The 24,582-nt window shown below is 41.4% G+C and overlaps 1 protein-coding gene and 1 long non-coding RNA gene across 5 annotated transcripts in view; one reads left to right on the top strand and one right to left on the bottom strand.

Moving 5' to 3' along the window:
- Positions 1 to 4,606, bottom strand: part of PTPN1 (protein tyrosine phosphatase non-receptor type 1) — a 42,430-nt gene extending 37,824 nt beyond the window's left edge. Inside the window, exon 1 of the mRNA XM_061441622.1 lies at positions 4,408 to 4,606. Coding sequence (XP_061297606.1) covers positions 4,408 to 4,575 — 168 coding nt within the window. The 5' untranslated portion in view covers positions 4,576 to 4,606. The remainder of the gene's footprint in view (positions 1 to 4,407) is intronic.
- The window catches only part of LOC133262436 (uncharacterized), a 163,268-nt gene continuing 142,743 nt past the window's right edge, over positions 4,058 to 24,582 (top strand). For 2 of the 4 annotated variants that reach the window (XR_009741310.1, XR_009741313.1), the window contains exons 1-2: positions 4,767 to 4,877; positions 14,359 to 14,420. This is a non-coding gene — a long non-coding RNA (uncharacterized LOC133262436). Of the gene's footprint in view, positions 4,176 to 4,766; positions 4,878 to 14,358; positions 14,421 to 22,612; positions 22,885 to 24,582 lie in introns of those variants that run through there. The other 2 variants (XR_009741311.1, XR_009741312.1) reach the window with 2 other exon arrangements.

The following is a 24,582-nucleotide window of genomic DNA, read 5'->3' as shown; positions in this document are numbered from 1 at the left end:
ACAATTGGTCTTGATCTGAAAAAGTTAGCAGCATAACTAACCAATGCAGCTGAGTGCCCTGAAACATTCTCAATATCACAGAACATACCATCACTTGCAAATGAAGGCAAAGTCTGATTTTGTCACAGTTACTGGCTTTGCAAGCCACAGAGACTAAGCTATTCCATCACTGGAGCCTCTCCCACATTTGTATCAAGATTCAGGGGCTGCATAGCACTGGAAAACATGGAGTATCTTTAGCTGTACTGAAGTCAAAAAAAGAGACTCCTTGCAACTGTCAGTTCTAAACTAGCTTTCCATAACCAGAGCCAATTAAGCTAAGCCTCGAATGAATCAACATAGCATGAATTAAGAAGTGGTGAGGCTTGCATGCAGAGACCTGCATTTTCAAGTAGCAAGAACTGGCAGAATAAAGTACAAAGATGCATTTATAATAAGTCATGCTCATGCCACAATTTATCTGCTGCAAAGAAGTTTAAACTTTTTTAGCACCAGAGCAAAAGAGTAACCCAAATGCTTAGAGACTGCAGCAGTGCAAAGCCTTAACTCTCACTGAAGCTTATAAAGTGAAAACACAGTAGAACTTCCTGTTCATTTACTTTAAATACACAACACAACCACACCACTACCCGGTCTACGGGGTCAACCAATTCACAGTTTACTTTAATCATTAAAATCTATATACATATTCTACAAATATTTTTCCAGAGACAGTGAATACATTGAAAAAAACCCTTTCCATGCCTTTTCTCTCAACAGAGATGTCTGAAACATCCACGATAGATTTTTATCTTCCATAATGTACGTAAAGCCTATTAACTTTCATAATTTGTTGTATTTTAGTTTAGCTTAGAGAGGTTGGAGGAAAATAAAGTAACTCACATTAATATTAGTTTAAAATATCCTCAAAAAATAATAAAGAAACTGAGAACAGCTGCGTGTCTCCTGCAGGCCTCAAACCAAACTGTAACTGCACTTCAACTTTCCAGAGCACAGGCAGCAGTACAGTTAGTTCTGTTTTCAGTACACTCGCCTCCAAACATATTTGAAAATCTAGACTACATCCAGTTTGTTCTTATTTTGTGTTCTACTGACTAAAAAAAACAATTAGAGAACAGTGCAGTTTAATTTGCTACCTTCTCTGCATGAGCTGTCCCCATAGATGTTTCTGTAAAACCAAGAGTCAGCTCTGCCTCCATCTATGTTGTATGGGATCCCAGTTGAATGGTAGATCAGAGAATAATTCAGAGGTATCTTTACTGTTACTGATAAGCACATCAAAGTTATATCACTGGCCAACATACTAAAGTCAACATAACCAGCTTATATAAACACAAGAAGCAACTCTACCTGTATTTGAGGCTTGTGTTTTTAAGGTATCTCATTCTATCACCCTGTATAAGAAGTTAGAAACTAAAATACCTCCTAAAATTCTGAAAACCTTCTGCATACAAAATTACCATGAAAATCTGATATTGCAGTCACTGTAGCAAATGAAAATCCATTGTTGCTTTGACATTCTGGACAAATATCTGTATCTTTTTCTCCCCTGCTCTAAAAGCAAGCCTAAACTGTGCTTCTCTTAGCTCTGGGCTATTGCTTCTTTGTTGTCACATCTCCAGAGTGAATGTTTTTCATTCCTATTGATACCTCTAATTATATTTATGCAGGGTGCTATTATTCACTTACCCTTAAGCATTTGTTTTCTATTGCATACCTTCACCTTGGTTATCACACTGCAAAGCTCACATATAATCTGCTGTCCATTTTCCTTTAAGTTTGTTCGTATGCTAAGATCAGGTCTTATTTTACCAGTTATCTTCTAAGCATGTTTCTCTACAACAAAAGCCATGGACAGAACCAGACCAGTCCTTTTTATCTACTGGGTCTCTGAACACCCTCAACAGGATCTCGTAGTTCATGTAGCAATTAAATCTAGATGAAAGGAAGGAACAGCACTAGGTATTTAAAAAACCAAAAACCAACAAAACATGGAGCGTTTCAACAGTGTTCACCCTGTGGCAGAGAACAGTTGCACTACACGTGCAGTGCCCAAGACATGATTGTCACAAGATCACCTACACAAGGTCTTCATTTTGAAATGCTTTTGTCTCTGTCCTGTGATTATTTAAGGTTTAAGAAAATAATCCAAATGTTATTCTTGCACAACTGTACTATTCTCATAGCTGAACACAGCTTTCCCTTGTCCAGAAAAAAAGAAGCCTGGACAATTTTAATCCTTCAAAGTCACATGGCACCCATGTAGCCATCCTTCCGATCAGCTTCCCCTCCCTGCAGCATTCATTATTCCTCCCCTAGATGCTGTGCAGTTCTGTATCTCTAGATTATAGATTTAGCCAAGAAACAAGAGGAGGCGCCTGTTAGTAAATTGCATTATGTTTCACATGCAATGCTGATGAACATTTCTGAATTTTAGCAGTTACAATCATAACACCCAGATACAAGAAGCCCGTGGTACAGTTAACTTGGAAGATGACTTTTTTCTGCACCAACAACATATATTATTCTACTTACTCCATTCTTCAGGCCTAAAAATACCTAAAAGGATTGGTATTTTTAGGACAACTGCATTGCTAATGTCACAGCCCAGAAATCAAAAGCATGGATTATAGCGAAGTACGTCGTTCTTCCAGATGTACACGATCGGCAAAATGTCATTTTCAACATCTGATATTTAAAAGATGCTGTTGAGAAGAGGAGTTACATGACATCAATGCATACACTGATCAATCTTTAAAAAAAAAAAAAAAGCTCCACCTCTTCTGCTTGTCAATAGTTGGATGCAAATCAAAGAAACACTTTAATTTTTGAGTTGAGTTTTAGTCCTCAATCAAACCTCATGCTGTGCCACAGTCTGAGCCGGCTACTGAGTCACATCATTCAAAGATAGTGGGACAAAAATATCACTGAATGCTGATCCTGCATTGAAAATATTCCACAGTCCCTCGTTCTCTTTATACGTTTCACTTCTGTAATTAAATTGCACCCACAGAAATACACCACCTCCATGACAGAGATATATTACTCAAAATCATTTCCTGAGCACTAAGCCTGCAACATACCAAATCATCAAGAATGGTTTAGCAAAAACATAACGTCATATATGCACATGACTTTCAACTGATACAGTTAGCAAGCCCTGAAACTCCGCAGGAAATTAAATACTCTAACAAAAAAATGACCTTCTGAAAAGCATGCTCAAGATTTTATGCTTATTCTCTAATAGCCAAACAACTAGAAGTGTTCATCTTGCAAATTACTACATTTAAAGCTTGCCTGCCGTGATTCTGAAACTGGAGTTCATCTATTTCACTTTTAGAAAAGTCCACTCCTTCTCTTAAATGTGTATTGCCAGAGAAATCCATAGCGAAAGGGAAGCAAAGCCTAACCTCTATGTTGCAAATATGAACTTAAAACTAATTAGTTTACGCAATATAGCAGTTTAAACATTCAAATGGATTTTACAGTAATACTGCCTGGTCTAACTGAACACACCCGCCCACCCATTCATGCGCTTCATCTCCTTTTAAACTTCATTCTGGATAAATGTGCAAGGAACTTTTTAAAGGGAAAAGCCTTCATTTATCATGCTTGTGTGTGTGAAGGTGGATCCAACGAACAAATATTCTTACAAGTGTTCATGTTTGCCACACACGTTTTTCAAAACGTCACCAAAAAGCTCTAAATGCAGTAAACAAAATAATAAAAACCAGTACCAGGTAACTGTACAAGTAACACCAACAAGCTGGCTTCCGGCTATTATTAAAGTGACTGAAAACCTAGGTGCATGCAATGCTGCCCATCACTGCTAACAGAAATGAAAGACGACAAACAAGATACCAAGACTTATTCCCTTAGCGTTAGGAAACGGGCAACTTTAAACGGTTACTGCGAATTCCTGTCCATGCTTAGCTCCAAACGGAATCCGGAGCGAGAAAAAGAGCGGGGCTGAGGGGTCCCGCAGAGACAACCCCGGCTCGCCCCGCAGAACGGGGGCCGCTGCCCCGCTCTCACCCGTGCCCCCGGGCAGCCCCGTCGCGGTACGGGAGGTCCCCGCCCGCCGCCAAGCGGAGCGCGCTGCCCGCGGGGTGCCCGTGCACCCGCAGCGCCGCCGGGGGGGAGCCGCCCGGCGCTCCCCGCCCACGGGGAAAGAGGTGAGAGGGGCTCCGCGGCGCGGGGGCACCGAGCGGGGCCTCCCGCTGCCCCCTCAGCGCCCGGCGGGAGGGAATTGGGGACGGGAAAGCCCCGACCAGGGAGAGGGGAGGCTGAGGGACCTCGGCACAACGCCGCGGGGATGGGAGGGGGGCAGGACCAGGCGGCAGCAGAGGGAGGGTGAGGGAAGGAGCGCTCCCCCCTCAGCACCGGGACCGGGGGGCTGCCCCTCACCTGGTAGATGGCGGCCCAGCTGCCGGCCTGGTCGAGCCGGTGGAACTCCTTCTCGATCTCCATGGTGGGGGCGCCGCGCCAGGCCTGTCCCCCCCGCGCCGCTCCCGCCTGCTGCTCCGGCAGCTCCGGCTCCAGCTGCTCCCGAGGCCGCGGCTGCCCGCTCTGCATGTCACCCCTCCCTTCTCCCCGCCGGAACTACGCACCCGCCCCGGCGACGCGACGTCCGGGGCGGCCCGAGAGCAGCGGGGTCTGAGCGTGGGGCGGTGGGCGCGGGGGCGCGCGGCGCCAACGGTCTGTAACGGTCGCGGCGGGCGCGAGCGCTCTGTGTGGGGGCTGTAGGTTCCCCCCGTTAAACGCCCCCTGAGGTGGGGTCCGGCCCGGACCTGCTCGGCGGGAAACGGGGCGGGCGCGGCCGACGCCTCCTCCCCTCCGCACCCTCCCCGCCGATCCGCCCGGGGCCGCACTGACAGGTAGGGCGGCCCCGGCAGGGCTGAGGGGTTGCAGGTTGGAGGTGGCAGCGGGGAGCCCCGGCTTAGTGCTCGGTAACGGGGTTTGGCGGCGCCGTTGGGTGTAGCTCCTGGGCTCCAGGCTGGTCCTCTGGTTCCTGAGCCGTGAAAACTCATATTTTCAAGCTCTTTGTCTGCAGCAAGAGGGTTAGAAACTTGTCAAACTTCTCATGAGGCCATTTGGTTGCAGAGGAAAGGCTGTGAAGGGTGGGCTGGCAGCAGGTGCCTGACCCGGCAGCGCAGGGTGCTTGGGTGTACGCGTGTGGTCCACTTCATGGATGGGGAAGGCATCCTGCCTGTAGTCGGAACATGGAGAGTTCATTTTTCGCTGTTACACAGCCCGCAGAGTGAAATGTGTTTCTGTCAGTTGTCCCATACCCTTTGACTTAAAGGAATGTGTGATGTGACAAGCTCCAAATGGAGTTGGATGATCTGTCCTTGGCTCTTGGATTCTTACTCTGAAATGGCCTATACTAGCAAGGTGCTACATGCAGTCCTATCCCTGGAGGTAAACGTGTCATTCTACTCCACCCTTTTCATTAGGCCATTCATTTCCAAAGGAAGGTGTAGCCTACAAATCTCAGAGTCAAGGTCTTTCTTCCTGAGTTTCAAGACCAGACATTCCAAACATACGGACATAGTTATCCCATGTATAATGCTAGACTGTGCTTCATTTCCAAAGCAAGAATTTTCACTCCTGATATCAGCCAGCTTCTGTTTGTTAGATTACTTCTCAGGCTTTTAGAGCGTACTGTTCCTGAGGGCTGGTGCAGGCTTGGCATACCTGGTGTCTCTGCAACATGAATGCTGACCCAAAATAGGGTTTGTGAGAGTGGATTTGTAGGATCAACATTTTTCAGGAGTGAATTTGGTTATAAATACCCTAAGTACAGCATGGATTGAAGACAGAATGGTAGAGTTGTCACCAGGCAAGATGTATCGATGTTGATAAAGACAAAAGTATTTCATAGCTTAACTGCAGCCTTCACACCACTTCATTGTTCCTGCTGGAGGAAGCTTTTCCCTTATTTTGCTAATAATTCTACTGCACAGTCTTTGGAAGAGGCTCCCTTTCACTGTTCAGCCACCCAGATCCAGACTTGCTATATAAGTGCAAATGGATGCTCTCTGAGGAGAGGACTAGTTAAGAGATGTGAGCTGAGGGGGCCAGAATTTTGGGAAAGGGTTAATAGTAGCACCCACTGTGCTGTGAAAGCATCTTTATAGGATAAAAGTCTTAATCTAGGTAAACAATGAAACATTAGTCAGCTGCTGTGTTGCATAGAGGCATTAGCAGATGGTATTAAAAATATTATTTTTTTGCCTTTTTTACTGCATGGGATTTCTCTTGATTTTTGGAACTAGGAAGATGCAATGTTAGCCCCATGAATTAAAGGGCTTCCACCTGTTGAGACTTGCTTCTGTGTCACTAAAAGATGGGGGACTGCATCTTCTCTTGCAGTCTGGCTGTTCTGACACAGGATCTTTATCTTGAGTCCAGGTGGTGAATTTTTAACCTACTGGACCTGGGGGCATAACAAGTTTAACAACTTTGCTGCTTTCCCCTTTCCCTGTTATTCAGGGTCATGAGTTATGAGCATTCGTGGAGAGTCTTGCTGTGTTTCGGTGGTACCATACTGAGAGATGAATCTTTATAATGTCACCAAAGTGCAGTTCCTGTGGATGGCCATTTTTCATGCAGACATAAACCTGATCCTACCTAGAAGAGGTCAGGGCTTGTGATGCTGCAGCTAAATGCAACTGAATTACTGCAGTGCATAAGCATTTTATAAGGGAAGATAGCGTACATTCATTTGTGCTTATGTCACCTGAATGGATGTAATAAATAAAATCTGTACAAGTTCTTCAGTCAGTGATTCATCAGCAATATATTCTGCTAAGTGTGTACTGTTGTCACAGAAATAATTGCCTTGAGTGACAAAAACTGGTATATTGCCCTGAAAAAATTGATATTCAGCTGAAGATTTCACAGAGTAACCCAGAAAGTAAGAGACTATAAAACTTGCTAGTGTGCCTTACATTCTTCATAGATTTATGTCTATCACAGTTGCAATGTGTGTGACCAGTAACATTTTAAAATGTCTTGTTCTGGTTCAATCAATGACTTTTATTAAAAAATTGCAGATTTTGGAGGGGATAGACTGTGTTATAAGTGTTTGCTATTTATGCCTGTAGAAAAGAGGTAAGAAGCAATTTGCAGCAGTGATACACATTGTGACTTCTATTTCAGAAACAGTTTGCAGTTAGATTCTAGTTTATGACAAATAATAAGCTTCATCTCTTTGGCATCCTGTGATGCTGCAGCAACGTAAAGGGCACATATGCCACTTCATGGAACCATCAAGTGCATTCTGAAGGTGGCATTCTGGAGTCCTCCTGCTGAACGGAAGACCACCCCACCTTTTGCTTTGTAACAGTTGTAGGGGTTTGTAGTAATTTTTATTTGGCTCTAATATACACAAGGCTCCAGCTACCCACAGAACCATGTGAAACAGGCTGACCTCAAGTTTAAAAAATAACAGTAGCAGAACAATGAAACTAATTCTATTATTTTTAATTCACTTAAAACCCATAAAATGACTTATTCAGTCTAATAATTATAAAATTTTAATTTGCTGTCTGCTAACAATATTCAACATTTTGAGATGACCTACTTTAAAACAGCCAGTGTCATGAATCTTCATTAAAGTGTCTGCAAGTATGATACATGTTGTTCCTTCACTGATTTTTGAATGCAACTTTGTAGTTACATTAAGCCAGTTCTAGCAGGCTGTGCCTCCAGCGTGCAGCTGGGAAGCTTGTCATTCACATTCCACACGCTTAATGCCACTGCACTGTACACATTTGTATCTCTGTTTAGCAGAAATACAGTCTATGTGCAACAGAGCTAAGACTTGGATCGTCTGGCATGTCCTTTTGGTGTTATATCTGAGCAATTCCTTGTTCTGATTTTCTCTTTTGTTGTAGTTCAGGATTGTTACTGTGTGAAGATCTGTCTTGATTTTTCTCTCACAAATTTTACAACATCACACAAAGTTCTAATGATTCACATGTTATGCCTTGGGTACTTCGAAATACATGGAAGTTCGTAAGCAAAATCCAGTGCAATTGGACATTGTCATATGGTGGGATGAGACTGTTTCACTTCTGATTTTGTTCTGATGTTAGCATCAGTTTTATTGTGATAAAATTATTTTGGATCTTTAGTACTGTATGTAAGGTCAGGACCAAGCCTGGTATACTGTAACTTGGTGTGATTTCTGTGGTGAAAATGTACATTAGCTTGTAATTTTTTAAATACTGAAGTCACAAATTAATACTCAGGCTCACCTAACTTTAAAGCTCCCTGAAGAGACAGGTGATTGAGAGCGGAACTTACAAGAGAGTGTGCTTAGTGAAGACTCAGATTGAGAGACTACAGTAGGATGTAGTAGAATTAGGAAACTATTAAATATTTTACTTTATGTACTTCTCAGAGGCTTAGGTATCTGAATCAAGGGTTCAGGAAAGTACGTATCTCAATTGACAGATGGGAGCCACCTTTGGGAGCAAGATGCACAAGCTGGAGAAATTTTTTTAATAGAGAGAAAATGTTGTGGTGAATGTGAGGTAAGGACAAAATTACTATAGCCCAGGTCTGAAGCAACTCATCAGAAAGGACACTCACATTTTAGTCCTACTGGGGGTGGATGTTTGTGCAAAGCAGTTTCACATACATAAGGGAGGCTAAAAGATCTCACCAGACTCCATGACCTCATGGTTAGGACACTGCTGAGACACAAAAGATGTTTCCCTCAGGCAGGGGCAAGAGTTGAATGCAGGTCTGCCACATCCTGGTGTAGTAAGAGATGTAACCACTGAGGTGTTAGCTGAAAGGCAATTCCCATCCACAGCTCCCTTCTTTGTTTTCAGAATGTGGTCTACTGGTTCTTTAAATGTGTCTTCAGGAACAGGTTTCTCAAGGGATGTAAGGGTGGAGAGCCTATAGGTGAGCTGGGGCCTTAGACTAAAAAGAAAAATTGACATAGGCAGTTGTGCTAAAACTGAGGGAATTTTGTGCATATTAATTGTTCAGGTAGAGCATTTTAGACTCAAAGTTTTAGGCTAGTGACCTCAGCATGGATCTAGCAGAGGATTCATTTTTTACTGGACACTGCACAGGGCTACTGTAGTAGGATGCTGGTGTCAGAAACCATTCACAATTTATCAGAAAAGATGCAATTAAATGATGTGGCTATTGTAACTTGAACAGTGGGAGAATCAGTGTTGAGCTTCAGTCTGGCTTGTAACCCTGTATCCAGTCTATCCTTTTAAAATCAAAGGAATGATTTTCTGCTATCTGGCTTTCCTAATGTCTGCCTCTTTAGGCCAAGATGAAAGAACAAGCATTTGCTAGGAAGAGAATACTGAAATAAACTCTACCAAACTTGTCACCACAGATAGGGCCACTAGGAAATTTGAATTAATCAATGAACCTCAGTTAAAAAAAAAAACAAACACAAACAAACAAACTCAGAAGTGTTTGCATAGTTGATTGGTGCTAAATTCCTAGAAAAATTTACAGGGTAGGATGGTGAGAAGAAGGCTAATATTTTGTCTGGAATTCCTGCTGGTGTTCTTATCCTGCAGTACTAAGTAAGTCCCCAAGAAGAAAAGGATGTAGTACATAATGAAAAGGATGGAGTACATAATAAAAAATTAACTGGCTCTGGACAGTGAAGCTCTACATGATGTGGAAGTCATTTGGGAATTTTCTCTTCTGAAAGACCAGGAAGCAGGATGAGTATTTGTTCTTCAGTCACCACTGCCTTTTGCATTTAGAAGGAACCATTTCCTAGCTGCTCCTTCAGTCAGCAGAAAAGGTTTTACTGGATGGATGTCTATATATTTAGCGAGAGATGTAGTTATATACAGTCACTTTGGCTTGGCAGTGCTCCGAAAATGACTCTTCAGCTTGGCTTGTTCTTTCTGTGTTCATTCATAGTTTGACAAAGAGGCATTAAAATATTAGTACACAAGTGTGTTAACCTATAGGGAAGAAAGATTTCTTTATTACAACTCCATATTGGGTCTGTTGGAGAGAATGCTTGGCATCTTTTTTAAAAAGACAGCTTCTTTCCGAAACACATTAGGAGAGGTGGCACCACTTTGCTGTGGAGTAATCCCTCCTGTGAGTTCTAATCTATGGGAAGTAAGTGGTGCATTTGACCTTGTCTCATAATGAGACAGATGATGCTCTAGAGGTTTTAGGATTTTTTGCAAAAGAGGAGATGAGCTGAGCGTAAGAACTCAAACTGCAGTTTGTAAATGTGCAACAGAAAATTTCTTCTGATATGCAGATATCAACAGTCCTTGTGTCCAAAGCACTTCAGGACTGAGATGGTGAGAGTTGACCCTAAAATGTAAATGGAACAGAGTCACTAAAGTTCCGCTGCAGTGAAGCATCTTACATGATGGATGCAGTGCAATGCAAAACCGAAGTCCTCAGTGAGAGGAGACAAGCACAGCTATGAAGAAGAATGGCGCATGGGTTCACCTGCTTCGGATACCCATCCCCACAGAGAGAATCCGCATCTCCTTGGATGGCTGGGAAAGGGGCCATCATGGACGCTAGACCTCTCTCTGATCAGCTGGAAAGCCCATCAGAGGTCGGTTTCACTGTAGTTGGTGCATAAAGGTGGCCTTATTCAGAGCTTTACAGGAACGATGGTTGGGACCAACCTGCATAGGAATTCGGCTGGACCAGGAACAAAAGAAGCTGCGGAGTGGAAAATGAGGATAGATACTAGTGATGAAAGGGAGATGCTCTCACGGTGCGGGACGGGGAGGTAACGTCACGCTCCTGTGAACGTTTTGGTGGCACCATCTAGTGGCTGAGAAGCGTTACGTTACGTGAGGAGCCCACCCGCGTGACCAGAGCAGGGGAAGGTCCCTGTCTGCATCGCCTGTGCCACAAAGCTGTGCTACAGTCCTCATCAAGGGGCCATTGTAACCGTGGGTCAGCCTCAGCTTGAGCTTCAGCATGTCTTGACATGATTAGCTGGCTGTGACCTCAGTGGTTGCTTACCTTAACCTATCTCATTGCGTGACTGACTTCTCCAACCTTAGTAATGGAACTGGGCCCCGAAATTACTTCAATGAAGAGGCTGCTGAGAGAGAGCGTTACCTGTTGCAAAAAGAAATGTATGCACCATTAAAAGTAACCGCTTGGTGTCACTCTTTCCCACAGTTAATGGAAGTTAAGGCTATAAATTGTTTACTCCGTACGTGTCTCTTTTGGAAACATCTCTGTAAACAGGTAGAAGCACAGCTGCCCATGTAAAGAAACAAATGTCTTCTTTGAGATTAACTGTTTCCTGTAATGATAATAATATCAATATCTTGTACTACTCATTGCAGTGAATCTGATTCTCCAAGGATGAAGATGAGATTTAGCACTGGAGTAGATGTGGCATCTAAAGTGTAGGCAGATGTACTTGCGGAAGGCTGCAGCCCTGTTGCATGTCATAACTACTCATTTCTCAGCTCCAAAACACATACTAGAGCAATTGTTTTCCTCTGTGTGGAAACCAAAACCATCATTTTTCAGTTTATGAAAAATATAAAATTTAGCACAGAATTATTGTTGCAGCAGTGCTATAGGGTCTCATGCATAGACTGTCCCTTTCTAAATTAGGCTCTGCATGGAAGTAGTATGATGTCGTGGTTTAAACCCAGTCAGGTAACTCGTTCACTCACACCCCCCCCCCCCCCCTTCTTTCCCTCCCCCTACTCCCGGAGGGACGGAGAGGAGAATCGAAAAGAATGCAACTCCCACAGGTTGAGATAAGAACAGTTTAGTAACTAAGGTATAACACAAATCACTACTGCTACCACCAATGATAACAATGATAAAGGAAATAACATGGGAAGAGAATACAACACCTCAGCACCAGCTGACCGATAACTCGCCCCCCAAGCCCGACCAAGCTCCGACCGATACTTCCTCCAACCCTGCAGTCTCCCAGCACTTCCGGCTAACTCCCAGTTACATCCTGGGCATGACGTGCTGTGGTATGGAATACCTCTTTGGTCAGTTTGGGTCAGGTGTCCTGTCTCTGCTTCCTCCTGGTTTCCCCTCCTCCCTGGCAGAGCATGAGGCTCACAAAGTCCTTGGCCAAACCAAAACATCGCTATCAGCTCTGTTCCTGAGATGAAAGTCAAAACACTGCACTGCACCAGCTACCAAGGAGGAGAAACATGACTGCTACTGCTGAACCCACGACATATGAAAAGACCATCCTTGACCCATTTAATCAAGTAATAAGTAAAGTTCTGCTTTCTCCCGTATAGGGTCTGAAACTGTTAGTGTATTTTCGAAAACTTCACCAGGGTGTCGATGGAGGGCTGTTAAGAGTTGAGTCATTTAACTTTTTACACTGTTCTTTGCCATTACTCATTGTGAAGATGCACTTTTGCACTTGCAAAATGTTTTAGTCTAAAATGCTCCAGCAAGGAAAATTGCCCCTTGCATGATTTGCCTTGTTTTGAAAGATTCATTTCAGTGACTTCTGAACTATTTTCTTCTTGGTAGGAAGCAGTACAAATAAAAACCAAATAATTTTATAACACAATCTAGTGATGATTTGAACAGAATTGGATTGGTAATAGGAATGTCTGGATTTGAATTTCTAGAAGAAGGTTCATTTCCATAAGATTTCCAGTCCTGGCTTGCAGTGTAAAGAGGGTAAATTAATATCTGGATTTATAAGTTCAGTTGAAGCCAAAGGGGGCAATAACTGTTTATCCTAATGCTGAATTGGACTCGACAAGCTCCACAATTTTGGATGCCTATCCCAGTAGAATCAAAGGTCTTAAATATTCAGCCAGTCACAAATATGGTCTGAAAAGAGCCACCTGGATCATAGAGACCTGTGCCCTACAAATGTGTGCAACCATTTAAAAGCTAGTTAGCCCTCAGATTGCACTCTCCACAAAGATCCAGAGCAGCAGAGCATTTCCTAACAGCCTGTATGAAATTTATAATCTACCTTACAAAATACTAAAAGTTGCAAAATCTGCAAAGCATTGCGGGGGAAAAGCAGAAGAGATTAAAAGCCTTACTGGTGCCTTCAATCCTTAAAATGGTGGAGGATTAGGTGACTGAAAACATTCTGTGATCACAGAATGCAGCCCTTCTCGCACTTTAGAGAGGAAGGCAGTCCCTCCCCCCAAATAATTCCAACCTGTGTAACTTGAGGCATGTTGGTTTTCATCCCAATATACACTGATTCAGAGTTTTTAGTCAGTAAATGATCCATTAGAACCTGGCACTTGAAAAGGAGAATCTAAAAGGGTTGGATCTTGTAACTTATTCCACTTCACAAAAAAAAAAAGAAAGAAAAAGGCAGGTACTCATCCAAATTCGAACTGCATTTCAGATCTTCTCTCTTCACTTTCCATAGTTCAAAGCAACATGATGAAGCAGGTTGCAAATATACTAAATCTGTTATATGGGGTGCAAGATACATGACTTCATAGCAGAGTTCTATGTTACCTGTCAGGCTCATTCTCTAGCTCTTAGGAAATAAAAGTCTTCCTCTGGGAAGGGATAACCAGAATGCTGTTAGAAGGACTGGGATACCAACACCTCTCGTTACTGCCTCTGTTAAAAGAGAGTAAGAATAACTTTTTTAGTAAGTACATCAGTTTGCACTAAATTAACCTGAAGAAATAATCTGTCAGAATTCTGTGTGGAAAGGAAAGAAGGGATATATCTACCTGTTACCTGTACTTCGAAGTTTCAGCTATCAGTGATGGTGTGACAAACTGTGCCTATGGGGAAGTGTACCCTGTATGTTCATGCATGTAAACCTTTTGCTGATTCTGATATTTTTAAGCCTTCATGGGTTCTGCAAGATGCGTTTAAGGTTGATGTCATGCTGTGGCAGAAGCAGCTAGAAGTAGAAATTTGTAACTCATAGATGCTAAAACTCATGTTACCATTGGATGGCAGTATAGACCTTACTGCTCATAGTAATCACAGCAGTAATAATTTTATTCATAAGAATTTTAGGTCAAGCAGCAACTAATAGGGAAACAGTTACTCAAAAGACCTTTTAATGGCTAACATGATATTAATAACATAAAATCGCACTTGCAGAGCTGGCTTTAGTTTTGCAGCATTAGATTTTAGGAAGTCTATGTTGAAATCTTGCTAGGTTGCTTAGTTTTCTAAATAGAGATTTCAAAATGCAGTTGATTCTGTCACATGGGACTCAGGTACTGTGTGCTCCCTACTGTCATAAAAGATGTATGGGTATGTTTTGTGATTAGAGGTTACTTTACCCCAAGGCTTTCACTCACTGTTCTATGCTTTATGCAATGATTTATATGATGAATGTTTTCAGCAGCCCTTTCTTTAAATAATCCTTTTTCCTTACAGCAGATGTGGCATATCAGAGTTTGGAATCACCATCGCCTGTGTATCTGAGGGTGGCAGAATGGGTGAGTGCTAAAGTCTGCAGACCTGTAGGCTTTCAAGCATAAATATTTTTCACCTCAAGTTGAAGACACAGTGTTCAAGGGGGTGTCTGCAGTTCATTCAGAGTTGTGGCTGCTGTTTTTACATATGCAAGGAAGCATTAGCTTAAATTTGAGTTAATGATACACCATTACTTTAATGCTGAGGCAGTTACATCATTGCTATCACTATGGCCATAGTGTGGCATTCAGTGCAAGCAAACCAGTGGCAAATTTGTCTTAGTTTCCTGTATGGTTTTACAGTCCTGTGTTCCTTGCTGCCAGTTCACTTGGTGTGAGGCTAAATGAACTGCTGACTAGACTTGAGGCTGTGTATCCAAGTTGAAGTGTTTGGCAGCAATACTGACTTAGCCCTACCTCCTTTGCCACCTGCTGCTGGTTTCTGTGGTACACCACCCCTTCATTTGTGCCAGCCCAACTATTTATGCAGCTGCACTTGGAAATGGAGCTGGGAGCACATATACTTCAAATAAAATAAAATAAAAGAAACAAAACCCAACCAAATTACTTTTTTTGTCTGGATTAGTTTTAAGCAAGATTAGGTCTCCAGTGCAGTGAACCACATGGCTACATAAACAATTGTTCTAGAACAACAGAATACACTGATGTTGAGGCAGGATGATTACAGGAGACAAATATCAATACTATAAGCCAGTATTGCCACTAAAGACTTCACCTTGGGACACCACAATTAAATCTATAATTTGAGTGATTCACAGTAAACTGTGTTTTAAAGTAATGTTTTAAATGATTGTGTTTGAAGCTACTTCCATATGCTATCTCCTGATGGCACACAGGCTTAATGTGGGCCCTGTAGTGACAGAAAATGGCTGTGGAAAGAGTGCCGTGACATTCTTTTTACCTAGGAGTAAAATGAGAGCCTTCTAGTTTCAGATAAGCCTCTAAGTGTAAAAAATAGTGGTAGAGTGCATCCATTTTTACCAGTATTTCATTGAAACAAGTGGAACTATTTTCATATTGTCCTCTAAAACCAGTTATTGTTCTGGAGGCATATCTTACTTCTTTTGTAATGTGGGAGTTTTATCACTCTTAATTTATTTTCCACACAGGAAGAGGAGCTCAGATGAGCTCCATTTCAGTTAGTCCAAGAAGGGCTCAATAAAGCTGCTTAAGAAACTACCACCACATTTGGGATGAGGGCAAGTAGATTGACACATTGTATTTCCCCAGCACTGTATATAAGGAAGTAACTTTCAGCTGAAGCATTTTTTACCATTCAGATACAGTTAAAATTTCAAATCTGGCCTACTCTGAGAAGCTGACAGGCCAGAAAAACAGGGCTGCAGGGGAAAGAAACCTCACTGCAGAGCTGGTCTACCTGCCAGGAGAAAAGGGACCTATGAAACTTTCTTCCAACGTATTATCTAAATCTTATCTGCTCAAACACTTCAGGGTTTAGGAAGAGCAGCCAAAGTCAATTCTTGCTTAGAGTGTTTAAAACAAAAAATAAACAGAAGAGAGAAGTTGTGCGTGTGCAGGAGGAGGTGTTGGGGTGGAGAATGGACAGGGTGGTGGGATTGGGGAGGGAATGTTTTAACCTACGTTGACTCTTCTGAAATCTTCTTGGAAGTATACACTGGTTTCTCAAATGACAATGAAATTGCACAATCCATAATTGTGGTGGTGGAGAATTGCTGGCGGGTATCCAGAGGCCAGTATTCTCTCCGATATCAGCAGGTAGATGAAACAATAGCTGGTATAAATTAGAGAATAGCTTTGTCTTTACTGTTTGCTGGTTATCTGATTCTACAAAGCCTGAAAGATGCTTCTGAAATGTATAAACCTGAAACTGAATTTTCAGGTCTTTGTTACTATTTTAAAACCCTAAAAAAATCCCAAACCAAAACCAAGCTTTGCTGACTGTGCAGTACTCCAAATTGTCTGAAATCCCCTTTGCAGACACCACCAAGCTGGGTGGGAGAGTTGGTCTGCTGGAGAATAAGAAAGCTCTACAGAGGGATCTGGACAGGCTGGATCAATGGGCTGAGGCCAATGGTATGAGGTTCAACAAGGTTTAGTGTTGGATCCTGTACCTGGGTCACAAAAACCCTATGCAATGCTCCAGGCTTGGGAAGAGTGGCTGGAAAGTTGCCCAACAGAAAAGGACCTGGGGGGTGTTGGTCAACAGCGGCTGGACATGAGCCAGCTTGTGCCCAGCAAGCCAAGAAGGCCAAGAGCATCCCGGCCTGTATTAGCAATAGTGTTTGGGTTAGGCTGCCCAGGGAAGTGGTGGAGTCACTGCTCCATAGGTATTTAAAAGGTGTGTACATGTGGCACTTAGGGATATGGTTTAGGGGGGTCTTGGCAGTGGCAGACTAACAGTTGGACTTGATGATCTTAAAGGTCTTTTCTAAATGATTCTGTGTAAAAGTGAGATTGAAGAGCTGTTATAAAATTAAACTGTTGATGTATATTCTGCCTAGGGTCTGTCTAGCAGCAGACAAATCCACTTCTGTTCTTACTTAGAGGTGTAAATAATCCAGATGTCATTTTTATTGCAGAATTATGATAGTGTCTTCCCAAATTGTGCTTCTTCATGTATCGAGTGAAAACTAGGGTTGGGTTAAAACTTGCAGCTTGTGAATTTTCCAATGTATTCTATACACTTTTTGGCTTTATATTTCATGAAAGAAGAATAGTATTAGAGTTTTGTTGGAACAGATCTTAAGAGGTAACATTAGGTATCAGATACAGGGATGTTTCTGCCAAAACTTTGTCTCTGAGATTCTCAAGCTGAGCTCTGCAGAATATATTCAGGGTGGAAGGGAGGAGAATATAGAGAGAGAGTTTCTGGGAACAGAGTACAGGATGTATCAAGGAGTTCAAGAAAAAGGTAGGGTTAATCTATTTCCACTCTTTGGTTCTTGTTACCTTCTCTCAGGCACATCTTCCATTCTCAGCACCTTACAGCATTGATCTTCCATTATGATATCTACAGGGGTATCTCTTCCAATTTGTGTGAGCACCACTGAGAAATCAGTTGGGGAGAAGCATACTAAGGGCACAAAATGTTTTGTAGCAGGGAGTGAAAGCATTCAGATGAACCTAAATATTCTCGTTCTATTCCAGTGCTTCAGTAACTTCATTATTAGATATTTTCTCCTAGTGACAAATCTTTATTTCTAGTACAGCTTGTGGCTGTGTTTTTGCAGAAGGTATCTTCAAGTGAGGTTTTTCCAAATGTTAACATGAGTGGAAGGATAAGCCTTTATATCTGGAAGAAGTGTGTATTTTTATATACCAGGAATGCTAAGAGATACTCCAAAATTATTTTCATATGGTATTTTTACATTTTAAACATTTTGGAGCAGATACTGTATCCATCCAAATGCATATATAAAATGCCCATGAGACTGGTCTGCAAACACATTAGGAAGCTGAACGTGACTGTATTATCTGCCATGTGCATGTATGGACATTAGCAAGTACCTGCAGTAGGTGGGGAATGTGAGCACAGTTGTGCCAGCTGCATGTGTAGTCAGAATAAGGAAGGAACAGTTTTATATGCATTTTGAGCTTACATTTGTGTGTTTAGCTTCTTTAAAAGTCAGTTACTCTTTCTGTTTATCAGGCATCAGGCAGTGAGCATGCCACATATGAATAATTTTTTAGTGTTCTTGCTAAAGGATTAAATCACAGGTCTCCTGATGTATAAAGAAAGCCCTTCCAGCAGGGATGAATCTCTCTTTTGAACTGATAAAATAGGAGGAAATTTAACCAAACCAGTTTATTCTAGTTCCTATGAAAAATATTGTCTGTGAAAACATAAAAGCACTTAGAAAATGTCAGCATTTCACTCTTATCTGTGTGCAGATCGATATGAATGGGTCACAGTAACCTCCCAGAGAGCAGGTCTGCATGACAAGCAAAACTAATATGTATCTAAGGTTCTTTAAAAAAACCACAAGCTACCTTTATCCATGGAGTATCTGCTCCTAATGGGATACTTTATAACAGATAGGTCTGAATGATCTTGTATTAAGATGACTTCTTTGAACTTCGCATTGTAGCAAAGTAAAGCTTCCATCAATATCCAGGCATATTTCATCTAGGTGTATGTATTTTGCATTGCTTCTTGTTTCGCTTTCCTTCTTTGTCAAATGACTGTTTTACTAGGATACATTTGAACATTTTTAACAAGCAGAAAAGTAGAAGTTCTCAAGTGGCATGTGTAATTAGCACTGTTGTGTGCAGGAAGTGGTGCACATCTCAAGCTTAGAATAACATTTTTATAAGCTATTATCTAAGAAGTTTCAGACAAGTCTGTAGCAGGCGCTGATATGAATGGAATAGGTGCCAGACTGACGCAGGAGCATGGTGCAGCACACTGCTGCAGATGTGTCATTTGGCAGATTAAATAATATAATTTTGATGTAGCAAAGCTCCAAAAACCTTTTCTGCCCCATTGTTGATGCAGCGCGTGATTCAGCAATAAAATTTCTGGTTGGGGTGCTAGGGCTGTGTCACAAGTGCATAGTCTTAGAAGCATACATTCCCTTTGTGTGATGTGAAGATACCAGAAATTTGTTTGGAAATTAAAGATTCAGACTCCTAAGTATTAATGCTTTTGAAAGTCGCAGGATAACTATGTAGTGAGTCTCTGCAGATCTTGTGTGGTGTACAGAAAATCTGAATCCAGCTGAGAGCTAAATGGTAAAACAAGTAAAAAGATCTTAAAATACTCTCCAGTCTTGATGTCTTGGAAAGAATTCTTGTTACCTAGATGCACAGTCCACTAATAGTGGTAAGAGTCCATGTACCCTGTGATTTGTGTTTAGCACCCTTGTAGTTTAATCAGGAGCCAGGTTGATGTACTGAAGATAGACCTGGTATTATTGCAGAGCTCGGTGTCTGGTTTGTGGCTCTGTATATAGTAGAGTATGTTTTGAAACTTTGCTGGATCAATTTCAGCTCTTTCTCCAAAGCTTTACGCATAGGGAGATTACTGGGAAAACTGATGTTGATCCTCTTGGTAATGGGGACAGAGATGCAAACTCTCTCAATATAATGAGAACTAGTTTCTAAGATGCAAAGTATTCAGTAAAAACTCTCTGTGAAGGCCTGTGTTCACACTGTTTGTAATATTCTTGCTTTTTTTTTTGATTACAGAGGGCTTTTTAGTAGTCAATCAACTAATAAAGGCGAGTAGTCCCTAATTAGAAGCACAGCTCACATTCTGACCTCATCCTCAGCTGTTAACTTCCTTTAGAAGAAGAAAGATGGCTGTAGAGAAAGATGGGAATTCAGAGCTAGGTGCACTGACCTGTGTTCCAAGGGAACTGCCACTTTGTGCTGACAGAGGATTAAGTAAGGACAGCTAACTTGCCATTTAACTGGCTAGTTGGTCATGCACAACTCAGTGTTATGAATTTCCACATCTCTTCTTGTTAATAAATTCTGATTCTTTGCCCCCATCCTATACTGCCATTTGTGCCAGTCTGCTGCTGATTTTAATGAAAATGAAGCTGAGCTCTTACTACAGGTTAAGAGACTTTGACAATTATTTCCGTACAGCAGTAATTCATTTGGTCTAATAAAACTGCCAAGAACTCCAAAAAGAGGCAAACAAACAAAATTCCTTTTGAAATGTCTTTGCATAACTCTGCAATGGCTTTCAGAGTCAGCAAAATCACATCAAATATGTTTTTTTAAATAAAACTTCAGGGTAACTCTCTTACAGTTCGTTTCAGGGTCATTTTAGCTTGGGGCTGTTTTGTTCTTTTACACAAAGAACTTTCAGATGGGACAAGGGACTTCATTTCAACTACAGCAAAGTATTTTCAAATATTAGAACATCCTGTTTTATGAGGTGAAAAATCTCTGCTGCCAGAGCACAGATTTAAGTGCTGGAAAAGGCAGTGTCTTCACAGAAAATTGGACTACTTTGGAGTGAAGAAGGATGCGGATCTTTGAAATACATTCCACCATGCGATATTTCAGTGAATCACAAAATCCTGTGGTTCAAGGTTTTATTTTCCTTATCTGAAATAGAAATATATAGCTTGTAAGGGGTATGATCAAGAACTGGTTGAGAGCTTTTTTAGCAGAACATTCTTTGTCTAAAAATGGTATTCTCCATCTGAAAATGCTGCTTTGGTAGAAAACACTTGTAGGCATGTACCTTTTACAAACAACTTCTGAGAACCAGAGTGGAATTTCCAGTCAAAGTAAGAGAATGTGTTGGAAAACCGAGTCCAGTAGTCAGGACTGTCACTCACAACAGGAGCTTTAACTTTTGTCTCCTGTGTTGCAGAGAAGTGCCTTAAAAATTAGCTGCTTGAAACTTGGCTGCCTGTACAAGAGTTAAGTACTCGTGTTCTCCTCTTGGAAAAAAATGTGGAAGCTTTTCAGTTTGTTCAAGTCCGGAGCTAATTGTCGATACTTCAGGGTTTTTCCCAGTTATTTTTTCAAGTTTAAATACAATGGCTTTTAGCCTTTGTAAAATCTTTCCATGCATCTTGGCTTCACTCTTCCTATGGGAAGATGGGATGTGTATGTGTCATGTTTGTCTTACATGTGTTACCCAGATGAACAATGCCATGGGATGCGTGACCCACCTAATGGCTTGAAATCCTGGCACTGTATCATTGGTTGCAATAGGTGGGGCTGTGTACACCCAAAACCAAAAATTGTGTGTTTGAACAATAAGATGATTGGGGATTGTTTGCATTTAGGTTTGCACATTCTGCACATAAGCCATTGATCCCCAGCAAATAATGAAGAAGAGAAAATCCATTAAATAAGTTATGCAAAATATCATAGAACTTGTCAAATTGACAATTTCACAAGAAGCATCCAGCCAATTGTTTTAGCAGTAGAGCAGTTTTTAGGGATTAGAGAGAATCCAGACTGTTCTCAGGCAAAATCCAGCTGAGGTGAGGCTGGTATTTTGCATTAGAGATTAAAAATCCATAGGATTGTGGAATATGTTGGATTGAATAGATTTTGTGAATAATTAATTTTATGGTTTTCATCCCTGCGATGTAGCTTCTATCAATGTAAAGCCAGGCTTGGGAGAAGTACATAATGTGTAAGACTGAAGACTGTTACTATTGCCCTAACAATGGGAGATGCTCAGTAATGAAACTGTGATCAAATAGAAGCAGCTCCATGAAGCTGGCAGAATACCTATTGCAAAGTAAGAGATAAATCTGTGGCTACTTTGAAAATACAGTCTTTGTTGCTCAAACTAAGAGCAGTCAGTAAGAACTTACAGATGGAAATGATTATGGTTTAAATGTTACAAGATTGGGATTAGAAAACTTGCTCCACAACTGCCTTTAATTTTGTCTTTAGGAAATAATGTAAAATCAATAGGAAATATTTTTTCTATGTTGGGCAATGTGATCAGCAATTTGGTAACCAGGGGGAGAACACCAACAGTGCTAAGCACTGTGATGCTGAACAGTTGTGCAGCTGGAAGAGTTGACTTGCTGGATGATCCCCAGTGTGGATATCTGTTTACCTGTGGTCAGAGAAGGTGGAGATCTACAACCCCCAAGTGCCTTTAGGGTAGTCCAACACATACTGAAACTTAGGTACAGAAAGAGTGCCCAGGTGGGTTTTAATTCAGACTAATATTTAGGAAACCAGAATAAATGTCTTGGTGATAATATGACTTGACAAAACTTCACTTTGATTAATACATGTGTAGCTGTGGCTAGGTGTAGCTGTAGCTCACAGCACAGAGACTGCCCTGTGACCAGCCAAGATGGGATTTGAGTTGTACTCAGTTTTATCATTTGGCATAGCTGAATATGTCTGTATTGCTACTGCTAATTAGCAGCTACAGAGATAATGAGAGAACTGAGATACGTGAGGGAGTTATTAGACACTTACACCCCATTTGAAACACTTCATGGAACAGATATCTGCACTTCAGGCAGGGCGTTTTTCCATGCAGAGTGGGTATGCTATTGTCCATATTTGTCTAATTTCAGCCTAAGTAGTTCCAGATTTCAACAAAACATGATGTTTGTGAACTTTTTCCACTTCATATGTCTCTAATGACTGGATATATTCAGGATTTGAACATATTAATGCTGGGAGTCTGACGGTCATGATGACCTAGGCCAAAAGAAATTGGTGAAACTGACTTCTGGAATGTCCATGCAATGTATTGTGCATGATTCCAGTTTAGCTTCAAACCACTGAAGGATATACAGAGCTCATTTCCCAAAATGTCCTTCCTGTTTTGAATTGAACAAGAATATAGTCCTTGAAGAGGCACTGAAAGAGAGAGAGCTGTCTGATAGTGTTTGCTGAGCAGCCTCAAATTGAAACTCAGTCTTCTGTGAAGAGCTCCAACAAACAGGAAGGTGATGGAAGATTTCCCATCCAAGAAGAAGATTTTGTTAAGGATTGAATTGTAAATAACTGCTAAATAAAAATGCTGTTTCCAAAATTATTTCCATGTTAGTCTACCATAGGATTTATAGAGAGCTCGGGAAATTTCTCCTATAAACTTCTAGAAGTCATTGGCTGGAATGGTGCAACTTTGGGTACCAGTGACTGGAACTCTCAAAAGAATAGAGGAGTTCAGACTTTGGTGCTATTAAAATTATCACGAAGGCCCCAGTTCCACCTTAGCAGCTCAGCTAATTGCCCATTCTGTGTAATTCCATGGAAGATTCTGGAACACTCATTTAAAATCAATGCTGATTTCTTTTTTTAAGGTGCTTTTCAGAATTTCAGAATGATTTTCAGGATTAGCACTCAACTTTCTAACAAACTGTACAAGCCTGCATTGCATTCCTGATGTCCTCAAAGTTCTCCCGTGCAGGGCATGGGCCTGAGCTAGAATCTGATTTTGTGCATTGAATAGAATTTGTAGTCTTGGATTCCAAAAACTAGGCACTGGATGCCATGTACAGTAACAGGGTACTTGGATGCTGAGTCCAAGAACTTCAGAGTATCAAGGCTTTTGACTGAAAGGAATATAATTTGAAACGTCAGTATTGTGAATGGCAGGGCTCGTGCGAATACTGCGAGGTTTTATTTATTCACTGTGCACATTTATTGATGCAAATTGTGAATGAATACCTGTCTACATCAGATATGCTTAACACATTTAGGTCCTGTTTCTAAATGTCCTCTTGTACAGCAGTGAATTCAATGAATCAGATGCCTGCTTTTGAACTGCACAGATATGCTACACAAAACACCTCTGAAAGACACATTTTTAGTCAGTTGCTTAACAAGTTTAGAAGCACAAAGTAGATCTGCAGGTATGAACTATGTGGTTAGAAATAAACACAACTCAATTTCGATAAATAAAATTAATGATGACTGAAAAGTGTTGTTGTAATGGAATTAAATGTTACGAGGGAAACAAAACATAGTTTAAAACAATGAGTTTAAAACGTACAGCTCCAGGGAACAGGGTCTGCTCGTTCTCTCTAGAAGAAAATCCTGCTAGGTTTCACTGACCAGTGTGGTTATTGGTTTACAGTTTCATTTCACAAGTTTTTGATATTCACTAAATATTTTTGCAGCTCACTGATTGTGCTCCCTACTCTTCAAGCTGTCTTACCCCTGCAATTTCTCTACCTAGAATGAATAATGAGAATCTAATGGGAGGCTCTTCCCATGAGGAACATCCTCAGCTGAACAGACCCCAAGTTTGACCACAGATTGGTGGTGTCTTTGTTGGACTTTTCCAAAAAGACAAAGTCACATGCCAGGGTCTGAATCAGAGCCTCATCTGTAAGTCACAGGTTTAAATCCAGTCGCGACAGCAATTTTAACATGACTGTTACTCAGTGTGATGTGTGAGGCATGTTAACCCTCAGTCTGGTTTCTCTTTAGCTTCACGTTATGAAAACACCCTAGCACTATAATGCTAATTTTAGTTCTTGCATAGAGTTTTTAATAGTAGCTTCTTGAAGGGAAGGCAGTGACATTAATCCCATTTTTAGTTAAAATCTCAATTATAGAGAGGTATTTTCCAAAAACCAGGAGTGTGAGTGACAGGCATCTCACTCCAGTGCACCAGCTCTAGGGATCACAGCTCTTCAGATGAGACCCTGACATAGAGCACCTTTCTGTCTCCAGCGTGAACTTGGGTTGGAATGCTCTCAGCAGACCCTCAGGATCCAGCAGTGCC

This window comes from Pezoporus flaviventris, unplaced genomic scaffold, assembly GCF_033815535.1.
Source record: "Pezoporus flaviventris isolate CSIRO_AGI_PZ_B2104156 unplaced genomic scaffold, CSIRO_AGI_Pfla_v1 ptg000213l, whole genome shotgun sequence".
NCBI lineage: Eukaryota > Metazoa > Chordata > Aves > Psittaciformes > Psittacidae > Pezoporus > Pezoporus flaviventris.
Note: the sequence above shows the minus strand (reverse complement) of the source record. Positions and strands in the feature narration are given on the sequence as shown.